This window comes from Heteronotia binoei, chromosome 8 (genome assembly GCF_032191835.1).
Source record: "Heteronotia binoei isolate CCM8104 ecotype False Entrance Well chromosome 8, APGP_CSIRO_Hbin_v1, whole genome shotgun sequence".
Lineage (NCBI taxonomy): Eukaryota > Metazoa > Chordata > Lepidosauria > Squamata > Gekkonidae > Heteronotia > Heteronotia binoei.
The window spans coordinates 110,623,911-110,650,338 of NC_083230.1; the positions used below are offsets into that span (position 1 = coordinate 110,623,911).

At 46.4% G+C, this 26,428-nt stretch overlaps 1 protein-coding gene across 4 annotated transcripts in view; it reads left to right on the forward strand.

Moving 5' to 3' along the window:
* The window catches only part of EPS8 (epidermal growth factor receptor pathway substrate 8), a 119,976-nt gene extending 93,821 nt beyond the window's left edge, over nucleotides 1–26,155 (forward strand). For 2 of the 4 annotated variants that reach the window (XM_060245877.1, XM_060245880.1), the window contains exons 17-21: nucleotides 10,357–10,380; nucleotides 12,426–12,639; nucleotides 15,238–15,418; nucleotides 17,662–17,791; nucleotides 24,676–26,155. In XM_060245877.1, coding sequence (XP_060101860.1) covers nucleotides 10,357–10,380; nucleotides 12,426–12,639; nucleotides 15,238–15,418; nucleotides 17,662–17,791; nucleotides 24,676–24,789 — 663 coding nt within the window. In that variant the 3' untranslated portion in view covers nucleotides 24,790–26,155. The remainder of the gene's footprint in view (nucleotides 1–10,356; nucleotides 10,381–12,425; nucleotides 12,640–15,237; nucleotides 15,419–17,661; nucleotides 17,792–24,675) is intronic. The other 2 variants (XM_060245879.1, XM_060245881.1) reach the window with 1 other exon arrangement.
* Nucleotides 26,156–26,428: the final 273 nt, after the last annotated feature.

Sequence of the window (26,428 nt, forward strand, 5' to 3'; positions counted from 1 at the left end):
AGCCCTAGCCGAGAAGAGAAGTACTGACAGTTTCAGAATTCAGCCCTGACTGAGAGCAGTTTTAATACAGGAGAAGTGGGGAAAGTTGGCAAGGGAGTTTGGGAAGTAGGTGAAGGCTCCCATTTGGGCCAAGGAAAGGAGAATAGATCTTCTAGAGAGCGAAGAAAATTCCCTGCCCTGTCAAACAGGGAATTAGCTCTGAAGAGCGCAGAGATCCTTGGCCTGGTGTGGTTAGAAACTGCTTTTGGAGACCTTAAGAGTCAGTTAAAAACTCAATATGAATACTGGTGTTTCAAGAGAAGGAGTTTGGGTACTGGAAAGAATGCACCAGCCTTCTGGAAACCAAAAGAGTCAGGGAATACTCAAAGAACGTGTACTGGAGTGTTTGGGGCAAAACAGTGGAACCAAAGCCTCTCAACATAAAGGTTTAAGTTAACTGTGACATTTAAGAAATTCTCATTAGCCTGAAACAAGTCTGTGCACATAGTGATTTTACCTCAGAAATTTTCAACTCCTGATTTTATCTGAACTTTCCCTTCTATGTTAAACAAAATATTTTGTTATCTTTGAATTTCAAAACACCTTGAGTGGCTTTTAAGGTATTTAGGTTAATGTGGGCTCCTGATCCTTTCCTCAGATTCTTGGGCTGATCCAACAGCCAAAATGTCATACTGTGACAGAGCGGGACAGCCTGGAGAACTCTCTTCTGCAAAAAAGAAAACACATTACTAGGGGAGCTCAGTCAGTAAAGGAAAAGAAAAATGGAGGGAAAATCTTGCCTCTCAGGGAGCGAAGTGGACAGCAACATCTGTGCTCCAGAGGAACTGGTTGGCCACTGTGTGGGATAGGATGCTGTACCAGAGGGACCATTGGTCTGGTCCAGTAGAGCTCTTCTTATGTTCATATGCTGCATTGGTGACTTGTGGGGAAGGGAATATGGGTTGAGAAATGCCTAGAGGGAGGGGGACTTGGATTTAAAATTGCTTTCTTCTCAGCACATGCAGCCCCCACCCCCTTAATTGCCTCTCCCCATTGCAGTATGCTATGAGCTCTTACAGATTCTGCATGTAGAATCCATGAGAACAAGATCAACTAGGATTGACGGAAGCATATATCTTCTTATCCTAATTAATCCCCTTCCCCAAACAGCGCTCTTAGCTTTAGAGAGGTCAAAACCCTTTAAAAGCTTATCGTAACCCTGGACTGGCCAGAGTAGGGGATCTCCTGACCTTAATTTTCCCCTCCAGGATACCACTAAGGGCTCAGTCTGTCCCCCACTTTGTTTCACTCCCTCTCACTATTATTTATCTAGTCTCAACAATGTTGCCTGGAGTACAATGAACATGCTTAGTTTTTTGGACTATGATATATAGCTAGTCAGAGCTTTTCTTTGAGCAGAAACGCACAGGAATGCAGTTCTGATGATGATATTGGATGATGATGATATTGGATTTATATCCCGCCCTCCACTCCGAAGAGTCTCAGAGCGGCTCACAATCTCCTTTACCTTCCTCCCCCACAACAGACACCCTGTGAGGTGGGTGGGGCTGGAGAGGGCTCTCACAGCAGCTGCCCTTTCAAGGACAACCTCTGCCAGAGCTATGGCTGCCCCAAGGCCATTCCAGCAGGTGCAAGTGGAGGAGTGGGGAATCAAACCCGGTTCTCCCAGATAAGAGTCCATGCACTTAACCACTACACCAAACTGGCTCTCCACCCCCTGACATCTCCATTGTTTCACACAGGGCTTTTTTTAGTAGAAAAAGCCCAACAGGAACTCATTTGCATATTAGGCTACACCCCCTGATGGCAAGCTAGCCGAAACTGTGTTCCTGTGTTCTGGCTGGCTTGGCGTCAGGGGGTGTGGCCTAATATGCAAATAAGTCCTACAAAAAGGCCCCATGTGAAACAATGGTGACATCAGGGGTGTGTGGCCTAATACGCAAGTGAGTTCCTGCTGGGCCTTTTCCACAAAAAAAGCCCTGCAGCTTATCCTGGTGGGAAGCTTTGCATGGCCTTAAGGGAGTGTTTGATTCAGCCAGCCAAAGCAAGTTGTGGGAGAAACTGGTGGATCTATCCATTGATAGAAGACTACTATGGCTAATCAAGACCCTCTACACCAGTACTTCCTGGGTTTGCTGTGCTGGCGAGAGTCAACTTTCAGAGAATTTCACCATCTAAAGAGGGGTGAGGTAAAGTTGTCCACTCACTCCTTTTCTTTTAAATTTACGTCTAAATGGTATCACGTTGCGTCTTTCTTCTCTAGGATTTCATGTCCTCAGATTAGCTTGCGGGGGGGATACCCTTATTCCTGCACACCAATGATTTGGTTCTTCTCTCCCGTACCAAAATTGGCGTAAAGAGACTTCTGAGATGTTTTTCAAACTGTTGCCTAAATGAGGAGGTGTAAATAGACAACAACAAGTCTAAAATCTTGGTTTTCTCTAAAAATGGCATTCAGGGTCTTTTCAAATGAACAATATTAAACTCCAACATTGAACAAGTCAGGAATTTCTGCTATTTGGGGACTGTTTTTTCTTCAGCGGGAGGGCTTCTAGTGTCCTGGCCTCACTGATGGACCTCCTGATGGCCCCTGGTTTTTTTTGGCCTGATCCAACATGGCTTCTCTTATGTTCTTCAAAATATTCCCTGGTCTTACCAACATAAGTTTGCTCCAGGGCTTTTTTGGTAGAAAAAGCCCGGTAAGCACTCAGTGGCATATTAGGCCACACCCCCTGACATCTCCATTGTTTCACACAGGGCTTTTTTTAGTAGAAAAAGCCCAACAGGAACTCATTTGCATATTAGGCTACACCCCCTGATGGCAAGCTAGCCGAAACTGTGTTCCTGTGCATTCCAGCTCAAAAAAAAGCCCAGGTTTGCTCTGAATACAATTAAACCTGCCTCTGGAGCCATATCTCGTTTCTTCTTTACAAAAGGAAGAAGATATGTTCAGGGGTGGCCCGACGCCCCATGGTGCCCTAGGCAGACTCGCTGCCTGGCATGCCCCTGTGCCTCCCCCCTCCCCGCTGTGCCTCCTCCCTCCCTCCCTTCAGACCCTTTCCCACCCCGTGCCAATTTCAACGTCAGAACCGGCACTAGCGCGTGTTCCAGCTCTCTAAAGCCCGCCCCCCCGGCCGAACACTCAAATCACGGGTAAAACCATGGCACGGGGCCGGGGCACGTTCACTGTCTCTCAGGAACAGCATTCTGAAAGGGCGACCCCCACTGCCACTGACTCCTCTCCCATCCAGGAAGGGGAGGAGTTCAGCGGGGGTCGCCCTTTCAGGACGCTGTTCCTGAGAGACGGTGAGCGGACCCTGGCCCTGCAGCGTGGTTTTACCCGCGATTCAAGTGTTCAACCAGGGGGGAGGACTTTAGAGAGCTGGAACGTGGCGCTAGAGCTGGTTCCTAAATTGGCACAGGGTGGGAAAGGGTCCAAAGGGAGGGGGGAGGAGGTGCAGCAGTGGGGGGGCACAGAGGTGCAGGGGGGGCACGGAGCTGTGGGAGGAGGCAAAGGGAGGGAAGGGAACAGAGGGGCGGGCGGCGGTAGCGGCAGGGGGTGGGGGAGGCAGGCAAACTAGGTGCTTGCCTGGGGCACTGGGGAGTGGGGAGCCCAATTTGTCACCCTCACCCTCCTGGCGCCCTAGGCAACTACCTAGTTTGCCTAGTGGGAGAGCCGGCCCTGGATATGTCCCCAGTGAAATTCAGTTGTACAACTCTAAAACAATACTCCAGCCACTTGATGGTATTTTGGTCTGGATTTCAATGATCTTAGAATCTTTTGATCATGCCCTATGCCAGTTTATACACAGAATAATAGGAGTCCCTCATTGCATCTCAGATGTGTCTCTCTGAGCTGAACTCAGCCAAAAGTCATTGGAAGCTGGAACATGGATTAATGCTTTTAAGCAAGGAATAAGGATTATTTTTTGCTTCAGAAGCTGAAGGTCTGCTTTCTTAAACAAAATGCTAACAAAATGAGAGCCAGTTTGGTGTAGTGGTTAAGTGCGTGGACTCTTGTCTGGGAGAACCGGGTTTGATTCCTCACTTCTCCGCTTGCAGCTGCTGAAATGGCCTTGAGTCAGCTATAGCTCTCGCAAGAGTTGTCCTTGAAAGGGCAGTTTCTGTGAGAGCTTTCTCAGCCCCATCCACTTCACAGGGTGTCTGTTGTGGGGGAGGAAGATAAAGGAGATTGTGAGCCGCTCTGAGACTCTGAGATTCAGAGTATAGGGCGGGATATAAATCCAATATCTTCTTCTTTAGTATCAATGGATGAAAACAGTAGATGCTAGGTTAAGGGTTTACAACTGAAGATTTCTTCTTGATAGGTAAGGCAAAGACCCTTTTGCTTGTCCAGCATCGACTTTACAGAGCCAGATCAGCAGAGCATGGTGATTCATTCTCACAGAGTCTGCTCAAGCCAATTCTTTTCTATCTTACCTCCTCAGAGCCAGTTTGGTGTGGAGAGCCAGTTTAGTGTAGTGGCTAAGTGTGGACTCTTATCTGGGAGAACCAGGTTTGAATCCCCACTCCTCCACTTGCACCTGCTGGAATGGCCTTGGGTCAGCCAGAGCTCGGGCAGAGGTTGTCCTTGAAAGAGCAGCTGCTGTGAGAGCCCTCTCCAGTCCTACGCACCTCAAAGGGGGTCTGTTGTGGGGGAGGAAGGTAAAGGAGATTGTGAGCCGCTCTGAGACTCTTTGGGGTGGAGGGCGGGATATAAATCCAATATCTTCTTCTTCTCAGACTCTGCCATTCCACCTAATGCCCCCCCCCTTTGTTAAAGCATTTACTTCAGCTCACATTAATTTCTGAAGTATTATGGGGCAGATTCCATTGCATCCCATATTCAGATCATCCCTGCCATTGCGATCTAAGTGAAATTAACACTCTTACCTCACTAAATATTGGAATGACAGGGGTTGTTGTGTTTTTTTTTTTTTTACCATTCTGGGTAACTGTTCGATCTCACTGTTTTTAAACACGTTTCTCATTTAATAAACTTTAGAGGAATAATATTCCCCATTTGAAGCTAGACAATGATCTGAATACAACCTACTTGCTCACTAAATTTCTGTCTAGCATATTTTCCTTTAAAAAGGTAGAGGTAGTCCTCTGTGCAGGCAGCAGTCGTCTCCAACTCTGGGGTGACGTCACATCATGACATTTTCATGGCAGACTTTTTTTACAGGGCGGTTTGCCATTGCCTTCCCCAGTCATCCACACTCCCCCCCCCCCCCTGAAAGCTGGGTACTTATTTTGCCGACCTCGGAAGGATGGAAGGCTGAGTCAACCTTGAGCTGGCTACCTGAACCCAGCTTCCACTAGGATCAAACTTAGGTTGTGAACAGAGAGTTTTGGACTGCAGTACTGCAGCTTTACCACTCTGCGCTACTGAGCTGGTATTTTCCTTTCATGAATAACATATTATTCTTTTAGTCATTGCTCAAAATCATCTGATCATAGGAGCTCTGAAAAGGAAAGAAGGAAAGGTGGGGCTGATATTGTTTGGAAGCCTCCCCTCCAAATATTCACCAGGACTGACCCTGCTTTTAATTTTATTATGAAATAATTGAGTCCAACGCAGTGGTCTTATAGCCCAGTTCCAAATGAAGGTTCTAGGTATTTTTTTTACTTTGTTTCAATTTTCTCTTCCACAGTGGTTAGGGCTCTTCAATCAGTTTATATCCAGGACATCAATTGTATGCAACTTTTTTGGCTTTTTCAACAAAGGTTTTTTCTTTTAAAATTTGTAAATTCAGAGTCCAACGTGGTTTAGGAGAGGAGTCTTCTAAATTGATTTGTATAGGATTGTGATCCGCATAGGTTTTAGGTAATATGTGTGCTTGAGTAACTAACAAACCTAAAGCAGCCGACATCCAGCACATATCAATTCACGACCAACCCTTATGTGCATGAGAAAAAAAGGTATAATCCTTTGTGGATTTTTTGTTCTCCAGGCATCAATCAGATTAAATTCATCTACTATTTCCAGAAAAGATTTGGGTAATAAATTCCGGGATTTGGTCGTTTTGATAAGGTCGTATTTCTTATCCATGCTAGCCTCGAAGACCGCGTTGTAATCCCCCACGATACAATAATTTTCTGAGCTATATTCGAGCAGTTTCTGGTGTAGTCGAGTATAAAATTTCTCTTGACCGTCACAAGGAGCATAAATATTCCCCAAAATTGTTTTGCTACCATTAATTTCTATTTCTATTAAAACAACTCTGCCCATCTCATCATTGTATAATAGTTTAGATTTTACATTTTCATGTAAGGAATCAAGCCTCTTTTTTTCTCTGAGAGAGCTCTCCCAGAAACTGACGTCAGAGAAAAAAGACGCTTGATTCCTTAGTTCATGCAAGAAATAAGTAGGAGATAGAGAAGAATACCTCAAAGAAAAGTATATATTGCTCAACAGCAGAATATCACCACTTAAGTTGCATACAATTGATGTCCTGGATATAAATTGATTGAAGAGCCCTAACCAGTGTGGAAGAGAAAATTGAAACAAAGTAAAATACCTAGGACCTTTGTTTGGAGCTGGGCTATAAGACCACTGCGTTGGACTCAATTATTTCATAATATAATTAATATTAGAATATTTTTTGCCTAAGTATGGGGTTTCTCACAAACTGTTTTAAACTGCCACTCCCGTTTATTATTTGTTGTAAAACCTGCTTTTAATTTCCCAGGTCTGATGAGATCAGGCTGGCCTGAACTATCCAGGTCTGACCTAGAGACAGCTATTTCCGAAGTGAACCGAACAGCTTGCCTGTCCCCTCCACCCCAATCTGTCTTCTCCGCGGTAGACGAGGAGTTGGGGTGGAGAGTGCCCAGTCTTGCTAAGGCTCAGCAAGACCAAGAGATCAGCATTCCTTCCTCACCAGTCCTCATGCCTTAGGAGGAAGCAAGATGAAGAAGCAGGGGCCGATGCCAGCATCTCAGTTTGGGACTCTTGTGCTTTGGCTCCAGGTTTACGCCAGGTCCTTCTCATGGATGAACGGCTGAATCACAGAGTGTGATTTAGAGCAGGGGTGGCTTAATGTAAGAGCCACAGAGAATAAGCATCAGATTTTTAAGAGCCACAAAACATGAATGCCAGTTATTGGAGAGCTAGGAAGGAAGGATGGATGGAAGGAAGGATGGAAGGAAGGAGGAAGGGAAGGAAGGAAGGAAGGAAGGAAGGAAGGAAGGAAGGAAGGAAGGAAGGAAGGAAGGAAGGAAGGAAGGAAGGAAGGAAGGAAGGAAAGGAGAGATGGAAAGAAAAGCAACTTTAACTCTAAATGCATTCTCCAAACTGCCAGCTGGCTTGGCTTGGAGAAGTGATTTAAAGACAAAAATGTCTTCTCCAAGACAGCCGGTGGGGCTTTGAGAGCCACGCAATGTGTGTGAAAGAGCCACATGTGGCTCCCGAGCCACAGTTTGGCCACCCCTGATTTAGAATAAAGCAAAGAAATGCTTATGTTGAGCCCCTTCTTATTTTATTTATTTTATTTTACCCAATTTATATCCTGCCCACCTCTGATGAGCTCAGGGCGGCTCACGACAGTTAAAAACAACATAAAATATTTAAAAGAATATGTAATGGAATCGTTTCCATACAGTTTACAGTCATTAAAAGTCCAAGATGCATGTTGATGTTCTGGTTATTCTGATGGTCTGGTTTCAGTTATATTGGTTTCAGTGAGATTGTTGGTGCTGTGGAATAACAGTCACCTCCCTTTAACCGTTAAAAGTGAGTTTGAACAGTTCGGTCTTACAGGCCCTGCGGAACTGTGGCAGGTCCTGCAGGGCCCTGATGACTTCAGGGAGGGCATTCACAGAGCGGGGGCCATCACTGAGAATGCTCTGGCTCTGGTGGTGGACAATCGAACTTCTTTCAAGATTTTGGGACCCCAAATGTAGTGCTATCTTCTCCAAACATTTTGGCTGCATCCTCTTCCAGGATTCATCACACAAGCTTTATTCTCTATCTTTGAGGAAAATGTTATAGTAGGCCACGTGAGTTGGCATGTGTAGTAGTATTTCATTACTACATACTCCTTGTGGCTTCAAGTGGAGTGAAAGAATCAAATATACCACTGCGGAGTTGGGTTCTGTCAGAACTTTGAGCCCGTGATGGGTCTCGTGCTGGTGATCTGAGGAATATCAGGTGCAAATTCAGCCTGTGTGCCACTTCACAGGTGCTGGCCAATAGGAGGACCTTGCAGTGAAATCAACCCAAAAAGCCTCTGTGCACCAGTGGATCACAGGAGGCCAGGGGATATTTCTGTCCTCTTGAAAGGCTTCCAAGTCAGGTTTGATCTGAGCTTCTAGGACCAGGGTGGCCAAACTTGCTTAATGTAGGAGCCACATAGAATAAACATCAGATGTTTGAGAGCTGCAAGACATGAATGTCAGATATTTGAGGGAGGGAGGGAAGGAAGGAAAACAGGGAGGGGGGGGAAAGCAACTTTTAAATGCATTCTCCAAGATGGCCAACAAAGCTGTGGGGGCTTCGAGAGCCACACAATATGTGTGAAAGAGCCACACATGGTTCTCAAGCTGCAGCTTGGCCACCTCTGTTCTAGGAGACTCAATTCTTGTAGCTCCCAGATCACGTTCACGGTTGCCTTTCTTCCATTCTTTTTGCCTGAGCCCGCTGGATCCAAATTGGGAAGGATCCGAGAAACAGTTAATGATATTTCCTTATTGTCCTTTAATGCAGCATGAAAAAAAAAATTGGAGGTTTATTTTTAAAAGACTGTCTGTTTGGGAAAAAAGACTTGGCTATTAGCGCTTGCATGCAAACAGTTAGTGCCCAGTTTGGTCTCTGCTCTCTGGAGCATTACATTCGCTTTGCATTCCTTAGAATCAACCCACGATGCCTTCCCCGAGTCCCTTTATTTAGCAATTTGCTGTGAATGTCTCTCTCCACGGGGTGCGGCTTCTCTCTTTCACACACATTTCTCGTGGCCAGATCTCCTGCCAGCTTCCTCGGATCCAATACAAGCGTCTGTTGCCAAATGACCTCTTTTTTCTCAGCTGCCTGGGAAATGTGCTAAGATAGAGGGAAGGAACAGGGGCTCATTCTACTGCCTTTAAGGCTTTGCAGTTCTGGTAGAATGGCATTGCCAGGATACTGGCATAGTGCCCCCACGCTCAGAAGTAAACGTTGATAGTTCACGTCCCAAGCAGTTTGTTTCCATTCTGCTTTCGAGTGATGCATCCGGCTCAGACGTGACTCCCAAAGACGGAGGGAGCAGTATGTTTTTTCGAGCAGGGATTCCTGACCTGTGGGCTGGGACCCCAAAAGTGGGTCATGAAGTCTCTGCAAGTGGGCCAAGGGCCAGCCCTCCCTAACTGCCAACCCTGCCTTTTGGTTAAGTGCGTGGACTCTTATCTGGGAGAACTGAGTTTGATTCCCTTATCCTCCACTTGCAGCTGCTGGAATGGCCTTGCGTCAGCCATAGCTCTCACAGAGTTGTCCTTGAAAAGGCAGCTTCTGGGAGAGCTCTCTCAGCCCCACCTATCTCACAAGGTGTTTGTTGTGGAGGAGGAAGGTAAAGGAGATTGTGAGATGCTCTGAGACACTGTTATTCAGAGTGGAGGGCAGGATACAAATCCAATGCTGTATTCTTCTTCTTCTTCTTCTTCTTCTTCTTCTTCTTCTTCTTCTTCTTCTTCTTCTTCTTCTTCTTCTTCTTCTTCTTCTTCTTCTTCTTCCAAAGTTAGCTATATTTATTGCTCAGTGACATGGATCTTGATTCTTATTAGCCCTTTCTGGCAACATCCTTTCCACCTTCTACCTATACGTAATAGTTGGCGACTTCTGTTTCCATGTTTCCGAAGAAGTGTGTGTGCACACAAAAGCTTATACCCAAAATAAAACTTGGTTGGTTTTTTTTAAAATAAACAAAACTTTTATTAATAAAAACAAAACAAATACATACATAGTTAAAAATAGATCAAGCTGGAATATACAGGATTTTTAGGTAGAATTTTGCCTTCAGTGAGATATGAGATTACAGGACTTTGTTGGTCTTAAAGGTCTCACTGCACTCAAACTTTGTTCCGCTTCAGACCAACATGGCTACTCTAACTCGCCTAAATCTATTAACAGTACTTGGCCAAGAAAAAATCCCAAACTTCATCCTGAGGTAATGTAGTGTTAACCACGGACTGTTTTGTTTCATATAAAAGCACTTGCATAAAAATTGACACAGAATTGCTATTATCAAGACCCAATTAATATTACTTAAATGATGGGAAACCGCCAACTGGTCTTGTTTGAAGTTCAAGTGTTGTTTTTGACAGTCTTGTTTTAATTTGATTTTGCTTTATTTCTCTTCCCCCCCCCCCCTCCTCCCGTAGCAATTACTGGGAGAACTCTCTGAGGTAATACAAATCTCTGTCATGCATAAAAGTGCTTTTATGCAATGGTGTGTTGAAAAACGTTTTCTGGGCTATCTGTAAAGTATATCACACAAAAAGCTATTAACTCCCTCACCCCCTTAATACCATTTCTCAGCTCCCGTTTTTATAGAGTTTCAAATTTATTATCAGTTCTTTGATATTATCAGTTATTTTGATATCTCACTTTTCTCCATGATGGGGACCAAAACTGGCTTTTCACATTGTTCTGCCTTCCTCCATATTACCCTCACAACTACCTCATGAGGTAGGTGAGGCAGAGAAAGATTGTGGTGTAGGGCCTGAGTGAGCTTCCATGGCAGACCACACGTTCAAACCTGGGCATCCCAAGTCCTAGTCCGACACTCTAAACACAATGCCAGCCACCATCTTTGGAATACGGGAGCCACTCTATTATTGAGGCTGATTCTTGCTGAGGTTTTTGTACCTTTACCCTGCTCCATATATCCGTGTTTCTCTGTTGTGTTGCAACAAACATCCCAAGTGGGGCCTGAAGATCATAAGAACATAAGAGAAGCCATGTTGGATCAGGCCAATGGCCCATCCAGAGCAACACTCTGTGTCATACAGTGGCAAAAAACCCCAGGTGCCATTAGGAGGTCCATCAGTGGGGCCAGGACAGTAAAAGCCCTCCCACTGTGCCCACCCCCCAAGTACCAAGAATACAGAGCATCACTGCCCCAGACAGAGAGCTCCAACAGTACACTGTGGCTAATAGCCACTGATGGATCTCTGATCCATAGGCTTATCCAATCCCCCCTTGAAGCTGTCTTATGTTTGTAGCCACCACCACCTCCTGTGGCAATGAATTCCATGTGTTAATCATCCTTTGGATAAAGAAGTAATCAGTTCTAACCTGACTTCTCAGTGATTTCATTGAGTGCTCACGAGTTCTCATATTGTGAGAAAGGAAGAAAAGTGCTTCTTTCTCTACCTTCTCTATCCCATGCATAATCTTGTAAACCTCTATCATGTCACCCCACAGTCGACATTTCTCCAAGCTAAAGGGCGCCAAGCGTTTTAACCTTTCTTCATAGGGAAAGCGTTCCAACCCTTTAATCTTTCTAGTTTCCCTTTTCTACAGGGATTACAACTGATCTCAGGACTTCTGCTACTGGACAGGAGCTCACTTGGCCCTGCCCACTTGGTCGTTGCCAGGAAAGATATTGGTGGGTGCAGTGGCACCCCCAGGCACTGTGTTTGAGGAACCCTGCCCTAGCTTATCTGGATTTATAGCCAGACTTGGGAAACACTGTTAATACATTAGAGGTTTACAAGATTTTGCATGGGATAGAGAAGGTAGAGAAAGAAGTCCTTTTCTCCCTTTCCCACAATACAAGAACTCATGGGCACTCAATGAAATTGCTGAGCAGTCAAGTTAGAACTGATAAAAAGAAGTATTTCTTTACCCAAAGAGTGGTTAACACTTGGAATTCACTGCCACAGGAGGTGGTGGTGGCTGCAAGCATAGACAGCTTCAAGAGGGGGTTGGATCAACATATGGAGCAGAGGTCCATCAGTGGTTATTAGCCACAGGGTATAGATGGAACTCACTGTCTGGGAAAGTGATGCTCTGTATTCTTGGTGCTTGTGGAGGGGTAACAGTGGGAGGGCTGAACAGTGGGTCATGTCCTGACCCCACTAGTGGACCTCCTGATGGAACCTGTGTTTTTGGCCACTGTGTGACACAGTGTTGGACTGGTTGGGCCACTGGCATGATCCAGCATGGTTTCTCTTCCGTTCTTATACATTAAAAATAATATTTTTAGGGGGGGGGGGGTGTTGCTGTTTTTTAAAGGAGTTTGAGACACAATAATTACTTGATAGTTTAGGCTGCTCTCTTTCCACGTGGGAAAATGTATGTATCCTTGACTATGCCTTTGTGGGGTTGTGCACCACCGATGTGTGAAAAATTAAATAGTGCTGTCTGGCAGGAGGTTTAGTCTCACCAAAACCTTGGAGAACTCTTCGCCTGTGCAAAAACTTAGCATCTCTTTCCACACCTGCAGAAGCAAAGGACAGACTTTGTTCCGAAGCAACCCGACGGCACTCCTGTGGCTCCCTCCCCACCTCAGACGCCAGTCCCTGTCCCCCTGCCTCCCAGTGTGCCAGCACCTATCCCAGTTCCGGTGCCAAAGGTCCCTGGAGCCATCAGCCGCCAGAGCAGCACTTCCAGCGATAGCGGGCGAGATTCCCAAAGGCAAAAACCACCGCCTATTGATCGTAAGTCTCCGTTTCTCTTTCATTTTTCAAAAGGTTGCTTAGTAGAACCAGGGCAGTGTGTGTTTGGCAGGGCTCTTTTTCTAGCAGGAGCTCCTCTGCATATTAGGCCACGCCTCCTGATGTAGCCAATCCTCCAAGAGCTTAGAGGGCTCTTAGTAGAGGGCCTACTGTAAGCTCCAATAGGATTGGCTGCATCAGGGGGGCATGGCCTAATATGCAGAGGAGCTGCTGCTAGAAAAAGAGCCCTGGTGTTTGGGATATCTTACCAGAAGTCTGTCATCAAGAATGGTTTCTAGAGGATTTCAGTTTTTAATTTTTAAAATAAGTTTCTAGTCCTTATGATTAGGCATGGGAATAAGCCAAATTACGAACCAAAATTCATCACGAATTGGAGCCAGTTAATGGTTCACAAACCTTGGTTTGTGCCATCCCGTCCCTACGAAGCTCTCACGAATGTCCCAGGTGGTTCATATCGCTCATGTCAGTCGGCATGCTGGTGCCAGGGCTTGGAGAAGGCATTTTAAAATCTCTTTAAATGGCTTTTCTGAGTTGCGCTACCACAGTGGCATGATTCACAAGTGAACTCTCATTTAAATGCATTCTTGGTTGACCCACCGAGTCACGCCACTGCTGCGGCATGACTCAGTGAGTCAACTGAAAAGGCACCCCCCCTTCCCCATTCTGCTGGCATTGAGGAGCCACCAGCGGAAAGGAGGGAGGGAAGATCCATGAACCTCGCATATCTGAACCAGTTTGCGAAGCAGGGGAAATTCGTCTTGGTTCGTGGCTCACAGAACCTCATGAAGGATATAGACAAGCTGGAACAGGTCCAGAGGAGGGCGACGAAGATGGTGAGGGGTCTGGAGATCAAGTCCTATGAAGAAAGGTTGAAGGAGCTGGGCATGTTTAGCCTGGAGAGGAGGGGGCTGAGAAGTGATATGATCACCATCTTCAAGAACTTGAAGGGCTGTCATATAGAGGATGATGTGGAATTGTTTTCTGTGGCCCCAGAAGGTAGGACCAGAACCAATGGGTTGAAATTAAATCAAAAGAGTTTCCAGCTCAACATTAGGAAGAACTTCCTGACCGTTAGAGCGATTCCTCAATGGAACAGGCTTCCTCGGGAGGTGGTGGGCTCTCCTTCCTTGGAGGTTTATAAACAGAGGCTAGATGGCCATCTGACAGCAATGAAGATCCTGTGAATTTAGGGGGAGGTATTTGTGAGTTTCCTGCATTGTGCAGGGGGTTGGACTAGATAACCCTGGAGGTACCTTCCAACTCTATGATTCTAAGTGGACCGAACCTCAGTTTTCCCGGTTTGTGCCCATCCCTACTTACGATCACCGGTGAGAACAAATGGCCCATGGACTGTATTCCATTAACATTTCACCAGGGACTTGGCTGGACTGGGCCTCCAGTTAACAAGGGTCCTGTGCTCTCCCTTGTCCTTCACCTTGTCCTCTAAAGCCAGGTAAGCTGTTGTCTCCAACAGAATTGCTGTTGGGTTGAACTTTGCATGAAGCTCACTGGGGGACCTTTGGCTGGTTGGTCTCCGCTTTAATTTACCCCGCAAGGTGGTTGTGAGATAACGCAGAGCAGGGGAGAACTATCTTGGGGATTAAGGATGCGATAAGAGTTATGCAGTTGATTTGAATTGCCAGTGGTGGAGGGACTGTTTCTAGAAGGCTAATCTGGGGGGGGGGGGGGTTGCACTCTTAGAATATTGACAGCACAGTCCTGAGTCAGAGTTAAGCCATTTGACTTCAGTAGACTTCAACCATATCTAGAATTGCACTGTAAATCTTTGGTGGTTTGTAGAGATACTGTGGGCATGACCCCGCCAAAGCGAAGCAAAGCCCCAGTGATTTCAGTGACCTTTAAAAACATGCTGACTTTTCCCACAGAAATTCGGGAGGGCTGAATGCCGGCTGTAGGGGCTGCAGAAGACCTGACTTGAGTCTCGAAATGTTAATCCAATTACATCGGGAGTGGCAAAGTTGGCAGGAATTCTTCTGAGGCTCCTTTTACCGTGCTGTAAATTACCTATAATTTCTGGCTGAAACAGACGACCTGGAAATGTTGATCCTGTTTCACAAGGTTGAAGACCCAGTGCTGGAAATGATGGGAGGGAAGAGAGGGGAAACTAGGCGATAGAGGCAGGGAAATCGTCTTTTCAAATTTCTTAAAGCAGCATTTTTCTTAGCAGTAGAATAAAGCAGTAGAGAAGTGGCACCTTTAAGACCAACTAAGTTTTATTCAGAATGTAAGCTTTCGTATGCCCTAAGCAGACAAAACTTAGTTGGTCTTAAAGGTGCAATTTGACTACTGCTTTGTTCTATTCCTTCAGACCAACACAGCTGCCCACTTGGATTGTTCTTAGCAGGGCTTTTTTTGTATCAGAAACTCCTTTGCATATTAAGCCACACCTTCCTGATGTAGCCAATCCTTCAAGAGCTTACAGGGCTCTTAGTACAGGGCCTACTGTAAGCTCCAGGAGGATTGGCTACATCAGGGGGGTGTGGCCTAATATGCAAGGGAGGTTCTGATACAGAAAAGGCCCTGGTGCTTAGCAATCCTATTCTTTCTCCTTTTTTTTAGGAAGGAAGTCTCAAATGGAGGAAGTCCAGGACGAGCTCATTCACCGGCTCACCATTGGCCGGGGCGCTGCCCAAAAGAAGTTCCACGTGCCACGTTCTAATGCCCCGGTGGTCAATATCAACTATGACTCCTCTCCTGAAGACGTGAAGATGTGGCTACAGGCCAAAGGCTTCAACCCAGTGTAAGTTTGGAGGAGTAATACTTGAGTTTAGGTTGGAGATTAGGCAGTCAAGCAGGAATTCTTCCACCTGCAAGCATCCTGTGGCTGGATTCGCCATCCTGTCATATATGTAGGGTTGCCAAGTCCAATTCAAGAAATACCTGGAGACTTTGGGGTGGAGCCAAGATCAAGTCTGTGACAAGCATAATTGAACTCCAAAGGGAGTTCTGGCCATCACATTGAAAGGGACTGCACACCTTTTCAGTGCCTTCCTTCCATAGGAAATAATGAAGGATAGGGGCACATTCTTTGGGGCGCATAGAATTCAACCCCGTGGTCCAATCTTTTTTAAACTTGGGGGGTATTTTGGGAAGAGACACTGGATGCTACATTGAAAATTTGGTGCTTCTACCTCAAAAAACCCCCACCCAGAGCCCCAGATACCCACGGATCAATTCTCCATTATTTTCTATGGGAATCGGTCTCTTTAGGGAAGAATAGAGTGCCCAGCAGACGTTTCCCTCCCCTCCCCTCGCTTTCTGCCTTCAAACCTGGGGATTGGGCAAACTGTAAACTGCAGAGTACTGATTAGCGAACACTATAAATAAACCACTGCATTTTCATGTTGCAAATAAATGCTTAAGCAGGTTCTCCATTCGTGCAAGCTGCAAAGTAACATTGTATTGTAATGTGTGAGCAGTTGCCTTTAGCACGGGTTCCAAAGCTAAAAGAAAGCGGCCAGTGGGAGGTGAACGAAACACAGAACTGAACGTAGGACCTGTGTAGCCGCCGCACCTGTCAGACTTCGGTCTGCTACCCATAGGAGGAATCATATACAAACGTGGTCCTGTCTACGTCTTTCGAGCAAAGGAGAACTGAGACAGTGGACTGTAAAGCACTACCTTACAAGAGTGGTGTGAAATAACATTCTGGTTTTGAAAGTACTACCTTATAAGAGTGGCGTGAAATAACTTTTTGATTTTTCTATGGACATTTAATGAATTTTGGTTTGCGATGATAATAATATAATTGCATTATTATGAAAGAAATTGCTTCAGCATTTATTTGCAACATAAAAACGCAGTGGGTTATTTGTAGTGTTTGCCCACCTGGGGATTGGCAGCCCTACAAATATGCAGCAGATGATTCAGAACCAAATGTGGAATCCTTTCTATAGCTAAAAGGGTTTCACAGTGTGCTTTGTACAGTTTCGTCTTCTAGCATTTATGTTCTTTTTCCCCCCTCGCTGTTTCATCTCCTTCCAGTTTTATTCTGAACGTTTGTGGGCATTCTGGGGAATCTGAAACTCCGCTCTTGCCAAGTTTGGTTTTTGAAGACACAGGGGAAAACTTCCAGAAGTGTTTTTCTGCAATTCTTTGCAGGCATCAAATAGGAAAGGAAATGATAAAATCATTAAAAAAAATGATTTAAGAAGACTGAAACGTGACTTTCACTTTGATTGTCAATCACAGTGAGATGGAGGTTGCGATAGAATAGCTGCAGTTTTGACTTCTGTCCCCCTGCCTTGCTCATGTTTTGACACCAATTGGGTATTTCTTGAAAGATACTGGAGTCTTGCAGCCAAAATCCCTGCTTCCCATATTTTTTAAAATATACCTGAGTCTTGTACACAAAAATCCCTACTTCCCATATTTTTAAAAATGAGAACAGTTGCTGTATTGGTTCCAAAGAAAGGCAGAGAGAGCCAGCAGAGTGTCGTAGTCAAGAGACCCGGGTTCAGATCCCTGCTTTGTCCATGGGAACTTGCTGGGTGACCTTGGGGCAGTCACATGCTTTCATCCTAACCGACCTCACAGGGTTGTTGTCAGGATAAAATTGAGAAGAGGAGAATTTTGTAAGCTACTTTGAGGCCCCGGTGGGGAGAATGAAGGTAAATAAAAATGTACTGGGGGAGGAGATAACTACAGTAGTGGCCGGTTGCAAAACAATCTCTGGACTCGCACACAAAGATGGTGGGCTTTTTTGGTTTTTCATAAGCAAACAAGAGCACAACTTGGACATCTGCTCTCCTATCAGTTTCACTACAGTTTAGTCAATAAAAGATCTTATGCGAACCATTATTTATTGGTCCTTGAGACACATTTGCACTCCGTGGTACCTGTAGAGGCATAAATCTAATATTTATAAAGCTTTTATTTGGGGGGTGGGGGGAGGCAATGCAAGTGAGATGCTACTTTCTTTACCAAGCCACGTACTTTTTGTCTTCTGAACTACTCTTTAAAATGCGCCTGTTCATATTTCAGGACCGTCAACAGCCTCGGCGTTCTGACCGGCGCTCAGCTCTTCTCCCTCAACAAAGAAGAACTCAAAACAGTGTGTCCGGAAGGTGCTCGCGTCTATAGCCAAGTCACCGTTCAGAAAGCGGCACTGGAGGTATGTTCCTAACTGGTTCCTTCTTTGGCACATGAATTCTGTAGCAGCTGGGTGTTCTGTTGGATAATGGCAGGGAGGAACCTGGTGAATCTTGAGTGAAGTTTGCATAATGCTAGACCATGGTGCAGTGCAACTGCAAGCAAAGAGGTAACAAGTCAAATCTGCCTACAGAGTAAGGACTGAGCCCTGGAGCCAGTGCAGTGTAATAGTTAGAATGTTAGGCTAGAATCTGGGAGACCCAAATTCAAATCCCCACTCTTGCCATGGAAGCTTGCTGAGTGACACATGAACTTGCCTTATACTGAATCAGACCACTGGCGCATCAGGGTCAGCCTTGCCTACTCCAGGGGTGGCCAGACTGTGGCTCAGGAGCGACACATATATTGTGTGGCTCTCGAAGGCCCCACTACCCCATCAGCCAGCTTGAAGAATGCATTTCTCTCTTTAACTCACTTCTCCCAGCCAGCTGGCAGCTTGGAGAATGCATTTAAAGTTGCTTTCTTTCTACCTTTCCCTCCCTCCCCTCCTTCATCTATTTTCCTTACTTCCTTCCTCCCTGCCTCCCTCCCTCAAACCTCCGACATTCATGTCTTTTAGCTCTCAAATATCGTTTATTCTATGTGGCTCTTACATTAAGCAAGTTTGGCCACCCCTGGCCTACTCAGACTGGCAGCAGCTCTCCAGGGTCTCAGGCAGAGGTCTTTTACATAACCTGCTGCCTATTCACCTTTAACGGAGACGCTGGGGATTGAACTTGGGGCCTTCTGCAGGCCAAGCATATTCTCAACTGTTGAGCCATGGCCCCTCCAACTCAGTTTAACTTTCCTCACAGCATTGCTGTGAGGATAAAACGGAGGAGGAGAAGAGAACAATGTAAGCCACTTTGGGTCCCATTTGGGGAGAAAATTGGGGTACAAATGGAGCAAATAAATTATTATGAATACCTTATCACCATATTAAATTCTTCGCTTCTGGCTCGCTCTTGTAGCTCTCTCTGACAGAGACCTTGTCGTGATCTGGGCTGTGCCATTGAGGCCTGTGGGCCCAGGAAAGCCTGAGTGGGAGTAGTGGGAAGGGCCTATAACTCCCAGAAGCCCTGTAAGGTTTTGGCACCATTTTGGGCCAATCAGAGAAAGAGGAGAGCTTGACTCAAAAACCTAGGAGGTGGAGGCCTTTGTTCTTTTCCTAGAAGGCAGAGCTGAGGAAAGGCTACTGCAGGGAGGAGACCCTCGCCCTGAGAGGAAGGGTGAGAGAGCCCAGGTTTGACTGAGACAGTCTTGGGATAGTCTAGCCACGTTACTGCATTTGTTTTTTTCCCCTTCACCCCTTTTACTGTTCAGTGCACCTTGTTTGTCTAGATTGTGCTGAACTGATCTCTTGTTAAATAAACCTTTTGTTATATGAACATATGAAGCTGCCTTATACTGAATCAGACTCCCGGTCCACCAAAGTCAGTATTGTCTACTCAGACTGGCAGCAGCTCTCCAGGGTCTCAAGCTGAGGTTTTTCACGCCTATTTGCCTGGACCCTTTTTAGTTGGCGATGCCGGGGATTGAACCTGGGACCTTCTGCTTACCAAGCAGATGCTCTACCACTGAACCAGCATCCCTCCCACTGTCCCTCGTTCTGTTGTTCACTCTGCCTGGTCGTCATGGCTATTATTTGGCCTAAGCGAAAGGAGACCTGAAGGGTTTGGGAGGATATTCTGGGCCTTCTCAAGGGGACCTTTAACCCTGAGTGGTGGCAGCGAATGGTAACACCCCCCTGAGTTGTGACAGACCTTTTGGACACCCAGGCACCTGTGTGAAGCTGAAAGAAATTACTGTATTTTTTGCACCATAAGACTCACATCCCCCCCCCCCCAAAAAAAAAAAGTGGAGGGAAAAGTGTGTGCATCTTAAGGAGCGAATACTGCAAAAAATTCACACAAATGCCTCTAAATTCAAACAAACGGCTCTAAAAACTAGGTGTGTCTTATGGTCAGGTGTGTCTTATGGAGCGAAAAACACGGTACTTCTTTCTGACATACGTTGCATAGAACAAAAGCTGCAACACTTTGCAAGTAATGGCCCCTTCTGAGGTACAAACACAATGAGTTTGGAAGTTTGCTTTTACATTTTTTTTCTAATGAAACTGGTACTCGACTGGACCTCTTCTGGAATTACTGCTGGTCGATCTCTGTAGTCTCTGCTATTGGGATCCCTGGATGCAAAAAGTGACCTCTGACCTTTTCAGTGGTCTTGTAACACTCTTCCGCCTATTTTGAGTACAGACTGTTCTCTGGACAGTCGTCATTCAGGCACAAGTCGGAACCACAAACGTGTGAGAGACAACCCCCCCCCCCTCCTCATTCCCACAACAAGGGAGACTTCTTGTGCAACTCTCAAGTCCAACGCGAAGCAGCTTATTGGGTAGTGCGCGTTAATCAGATTAAAACGGGTTGCCTTGGATTTAACTGCGTAATTAAATCCACATTGAAGAGTGGCTGTTCCTTCTTGCAACCCTGCTGAATTTCATGCTACCAGTTCCGCTGAAGGCGTCATTCTCTTACCAAAGCCTTCATTAGAACGGTTGGAGTGCAAAGCAGAGCCAGACTGCCCGAATTGAGCGCAACGTTGCCTCTTAGCTCGAGCAGAGCAGAGCTTGCACGGCACAGCTGTCGATGGTAAATGCCAAATTAACTGTGAATTGGTCTGTAACTGAAATATCAGCTTCTGACCCCTTAGCTTAGATGTTTAGGCTGCATCCTCCGGGAAAAAATCATGGGAGCATACAAAGTGACCTTTATCCTGAGTCGGACCATTGGCCCATTTGGCGGCACAACGGCCTACAGCAGCCTGCCAAGGTCTTGGGCAGAGAAAGAAGAAGACGGCCGCAGATTTATACCCCACCCTTCTCTCTGAATCAGAGTCTCAGAGCGGCTCACAATCGCCTTTACCTTCCTCCCCGCAACAGACACCCTGTGAGGTAGATGAAGATATTGGATTTATATCCCGCCCCCCACTCCAAAGAGTCTCAGAGCTGCTCACAATCTCCTTTACCTTCCTCCCCCACAACAGACACCCTGTGAGGTAGATGAAGATACTGGATTTATATCCCGCCCTCCACTCCGAAGAGTCTCAGGGCGGCTCACAATCTCCTTTACCTTCCTCCCCCACAACAGACACCCTGTGAGGTAGATGAAGATACTGGATTTATATCCCGCCCTCCACTCCGAAGAGTCTCAGGGTGGCTCACAATCTCCTTTACCTTCCTCCCCCACAACAGACACCCTGTGAGGTAGATGAAGATACTGGATTTATATCCCGCCCTCCACTCCGAAGAGTCTCAGGGCGGCTCACAATCTCCTTTACCTTCCTCCCCCACAACAGACACCCTGTGAGGTAGATGAAGATACTGGATTTATATCCCGCCCTCCACTCCGAAGAGTCTCAGGGCGGCTCACAATCTCCTTTACCTTCCTCCCCCACAACAGACACCCTGTGAGGTAGATGAAGATACTGGATTTATATCCCGCCCTCCACTCCGAAGAGTCTCAGGGTGGCTCACAATCTCCTTTACCTTCCTCCCCCACAACAGACACCCTGTGAGGTAGATGAAGATACTGGATTTATATCCCGCCCTCCACTCCGAAGAGTCTCAGGGCGGCTCACAATCTCCTTTACCTTCCTCCCCACAACAGACACCCTGTGAGGTAGATGAAGATATTGGATTTATATCCCACCCTCCACTCCGAAGAGTCTCAGGGCGGCTCACAATCTCCTTTACCTTCCTCCCCCACAACAGACACCCTGTGAGGTAGATGAAGATACTGGATTTATATCCCGCCCTCCACTCCGAAGAGTCTCAGGGCGGCTCACAATCTCCTTTACCTTCCTCCCCACAACAGACACCCTGTGAGGTAGATGAAGATACTGGATTTATATCCCACCCTCCACTCCGAAGAGTCTCAGGGCGGCTCACAATCTCCTTTACCTTCCTCCCCCACAACAGACACCCTGTGAGGTAGATGAAGATACTGGATTTATATCCCGCCCTCCACTCCGAAGAGTCTCAGGGCGGCTCACAATCTCCTTTACCTTCCTCCCCACAACAGACACCCTGTGAGGTAGATGAAGATATTGGATTTATATCCTACCCTCCACTCCAAAGAGTCTCAGAGCTGCTCACAATCTCCTTTACCTTCCTCCCCCACAACAGACACCCTGTGAGGTAGATGAAGATACTGGATTTATATCCCGCCCTCCACTCTGAAGAGTCTCAGGGCGGCTCACAATCTCCTTTACCTTCCTCCCCACAACAGACACCCTGTGAGGTAGATGAAGATATTGGATTTATATCCCACCCTCCACTCCGAAGAGTCTCAGGGCGGCTCACAATCTCCTTTACCTTCCTCCCCCACAACAGACACCCTGTGAGGTAGATGAAGATATTGGATTTATATCCCGCCCTCCACTCCGAAGAGTTTCAGAGCGGCTCACAATCTCCTTTACCTTCCTCCCCCACAACAGACACCCTGTGAGGTAGGTGGGGCTGAGAAAGCTCTCACAGCAGCTGCCCTTTCAAGGACAACCTCTGCCAGAGCTATGGCTGACCCAAGGCCATTCCAGCAGCTGCAAGTGGAGGAGTGGGGAATCAAACCTGGTTCTCCCAGATAAGAGTCCATGCACTTCACCACTATACCAAACTGGCTCTCTAGGGCTTTCCTAGCACATCTACCTGTGATCTTTGAACTGCAATATACCAGGGACTGAGTCTCGACTGCAAGCCAAGTATGTGCTGCTGTGCTACCAAACCTTCCTTGGAGGTTTTTAAACAGAGGCTAGATGGCCATCGGACAGCAACGCGGATCCTGTGAATTTAGGGGGAGGTGTTTGTGAGTTTCCTGCATTGTGCATGAGGTTGGACTAGATGGCCCTGGAGTAGATGGCCTCCCAACTCTATGATTCTAAGATATGGGCCTCTCCAACCATAATAATGATCAAGAAGCTGGAGAGTTGTGATATCTTTAGAGGCCATCCACCAGGGGTCATTTTGTAGAAAAGGAGGTCTGGAGCTCATTAGCACAAGTTATTTGCATACGCCACACACCCCTGACATCATCAGAAGGTGGACTAAATGATATCAGCTCAGCATCCCCCTTAAAAGGCTTCTGGAATTAGAATTGTCATAAAAAAAACCTGACTTCCGTCGTACTTTTGAAATGACTTTCTCCTATGTGGCCACGGTGAAGATTTCCGTCTGCCTGCTTTATGGGTTTTAGTTCTTTTCCCATTTTTTTGCAAGGAAAAATATTAGAAAATTTGTCAGATCTTAGATATAAGCAAAATTCTCACAGGGGGTTTGAACAATGGAGCCCAGAAGCAAGTATTTGTGTGTGGGGGGGGGCTTGTAAGAAAGAAAGAGCACATTAAAATTTAGAGGTTCCAGAGCTCCGCTCCTGTGAGCTCCTGCCCAAAATGAGGCCTGCCATTCACACATTCACTATCACAACACATGGTAATTTTTCTATAAGCCAAACTTATATAATCTGCAGAATCCCTTGATGTCTCTCTGCTTAGCATGTGTACTTGAATGTGCCCCCCCTACTTTTTAAAACATGGAGCTTTGGGATATGATTCTACCCAGGGCTGGAATTCTAGCAGGAGCTCCATTGCATATTAGGCCACACCTCCTGATGTAGCCAATCCTCCAAGAGCTTTTTTGTAAGCTTTCAGAGGATTGGCTACATCAGGGGGTGTAAGGAGCTCCTGCTAGAATTCCACCTGTGATTCTACCTATCCTCGCTGGCAGGCCAGCCCTTTTTGGTGGTAATGTGCCTGTGTACTGGGAAGCTGATGGCAGAGGATTTAGGGAGAGCATTCAGATTTAGTAAGTCAGCAAGTGAGAAGAAAACACTCATGATGAATGTGATTACCAGACGCCTAGTAGTCACAACCATAACGTCTGAAAAGAGAAGAAGCAGCATTTGAACAACCAGTCGCCTGCCTTCAGGCTGAAGTGGTCAGTGAGCAGATGTGGAATGGTGGTTAGAATGGATGAGAAATTGCCCTCTCTCCTGCCACTTAGCTAGGCTACCTTGGGCTGGTTGCTCTGTTTCAGCCAAACCAACTTCACAGGGTGATTGAAAGGATTGAATGTATCTAGGACATACTATCTATGTAGTAAATAAGGGAAAACCCTGAGATCCTTGGAAGAAGGGACTGAGAGCCTAAGGGCATCGATTACCATGTTGGGGATGTTGTAACTCTGGTGGGCCTCCTGATGGCACCTGGGTTTTGGCCAGTGTGTGACACAGAGTGTTGGGATGAGCCATTGGCCTGATCCAACATGGCTTCTCTTATGTTCTTATGGCCTCCTGATGGCACTTGGGTTTTGGCCACTGTATGACAAAGTGTTGGCTGGATGGGGCATTGGCCTGATCCAACATGGCTTCTCTTATGTTCTTATGGCCCTGCTGGCGGGCCTCCTGATGGCACCTGGTTTTTGGCCAGTGTGTGACACAGAGTGTTGGGATAAGCCATTGGCTTGATCCAACATGGCTTCGTTTGTTCTTATGGCCTCCTGATGGCACTTGGGTTTTGGCCACTGTGTGACAAAGTGTTGGCTGGATGGGCTATTGGCCTGATCCAACATGGCTTCTCTTATGTTCTTATGGCTTCCTGATGGCACTTGGGTTTTGGCCACTGTGTAACAGTGTTGACTGGATGGGCCATTGGCCTGATCCAGCATGGCTTCTCTTATGTTCTTATAGTGAACCATACTGTGAATTTTTCAATGTTGTGTGACATATTTGTCGGGGAAATCCCTGAAGTCTTGCCTCTCAGCACTGTCCACTAGAGTGAAAATATTAACCTTTCTCCCCACCCCTTCTGATTTTCTAGGCTAGCAGCGGAAGTTCGGAATTGCAAGAGATCATGCGAAGGCGGCAGGAGAAGCTGAGCGCAGTGGCCACGGACTCAGGAGTCGAGTCTTTCGACGAGAGCAGCAGTCACTAAACATCTTTTTCTAATAACTTTTCCCCTCATCATCGCTGTCAAGAAGAAAAACCAGAAAGAGCTCCCATTGTCCTCGGCACCGCTCCATCCTGCTTTGTTCTAGGAAGCCGCGCAAAAGGGAGACGTCCGGTTCCCTGTTCTTGTAGATAACCGCTTGATGCCATAAAGGAAGCATGCAGTTGAGAAGGAGAGGGGGGCACGTGCCCCCTTCCCTCCCAAGTCTATGTAAAGGAAGTTCTCCCTTGGGGCATCCTTTACCAGCCCCTCGTAAGGCTGGTTTGGTGGCACTGATCATTTCATGCTTCTCTCCTTCCGCCCTTCCTTTTGTTTTTCAGCGGGCAAGCAAAATACCGTCGCTGCTTTCCGTGGAAAGCGGAGCCCGTAGAGAAAATGTGTCGAGTCTGGAAGGAAAGGCCCTGATCCAAATGCAGTTAAGCTTTTAAAAATCTCATTGATTTTTCGATGCACTTCAAGCGCCGTGCCCCGCTGGAAATCATTGAGAATCAAAAGGCTTTGCTTTTGCTGGGCCTTACCTTGCATTTCTTCCTTTCCTCTAGCTTTGCAGCCCTGGCCCCTTCCCTTCCTCAGCCCCGAGGGGTTCCGATTTACTTAAAAAGTTCCAGATGCCAGCAAGCCGAAGGTTGGAATGTTCTAACGTCGGCGGAGGCAGCAGCTGCTCTGACCTTACAAGCACAGACCCATACTCTTCCGTACACCTTCCCGAGAAGATGGTTTCTTAATGGAAATGTAGATAGCGAAATAATTTATTCTGGATTTCAGTTTTTATCGGTATCCCGGTGGGCGTAAGTGGTCAGCGATCAAGGCACCCGTGGGAACAGCACAAAGGAGGTTGGTTTTTTAAAAGGGGGGGGGGGCGCAGTCGAACTGTCGGTACCAGCGTGGTGGTTTCACAGTATTATCTTATTTTTTAAAAAGAGCATTGCACGCTCGTTTGCTTGAGCTGTTTAAGTCCAAAGCAAAGCAAAACCTAGGGGTTTGGTGTGTTTTTTTGCAAGAGCAAAATAGGAAAGGGGATCGTAAAAAATGGTTGAAGAGACTGAAATGTTCATTTCCAACTTAAATTTCCTAAAATATGGCCAATTCTGATATATAAAGATATATCTATCTTCCAGTAAATGAGATTTTTTGAAGGGTGTGTGTGTTTTGGGGGAAGGGGGGTGAACCTCAGTGACTTATTTTTTCCTTCAGAAGAAAAAAAAAAAAGCTCTATTCTGTCACTTGTATATAAAGGCATCCAAAACCCATCATGTCATCTAGAAGAAATTAATCATCTAGTTTTATTAATTTTCATGGTGCCTTTTTCACATGATTCAGCTGCAATAAACACTATTTGATGTATGTGAAATGGTTGTGTGATCTGTCACTATGGAAAATGGGCCCAAGCCAAAGAGGAAGAAGATTGCAGATTTATACCCCACCCTTCTCTCTGAATCAGAGACTCAGAGCGGCTTACAATCTCCTATATCTTCTCCCCCCACAACAGGCACCCTGTGAGGTGGGTGGGGCTGAGAGAACTCTCACAGCAGCTGCCCTTTCAAGGACAACCTCTGCCAGAGTTATGGCTGACCCAAGGCCATTCCAGCAGGTGCAAGTGGAGGAGTGGGGAACCAAACCCAGT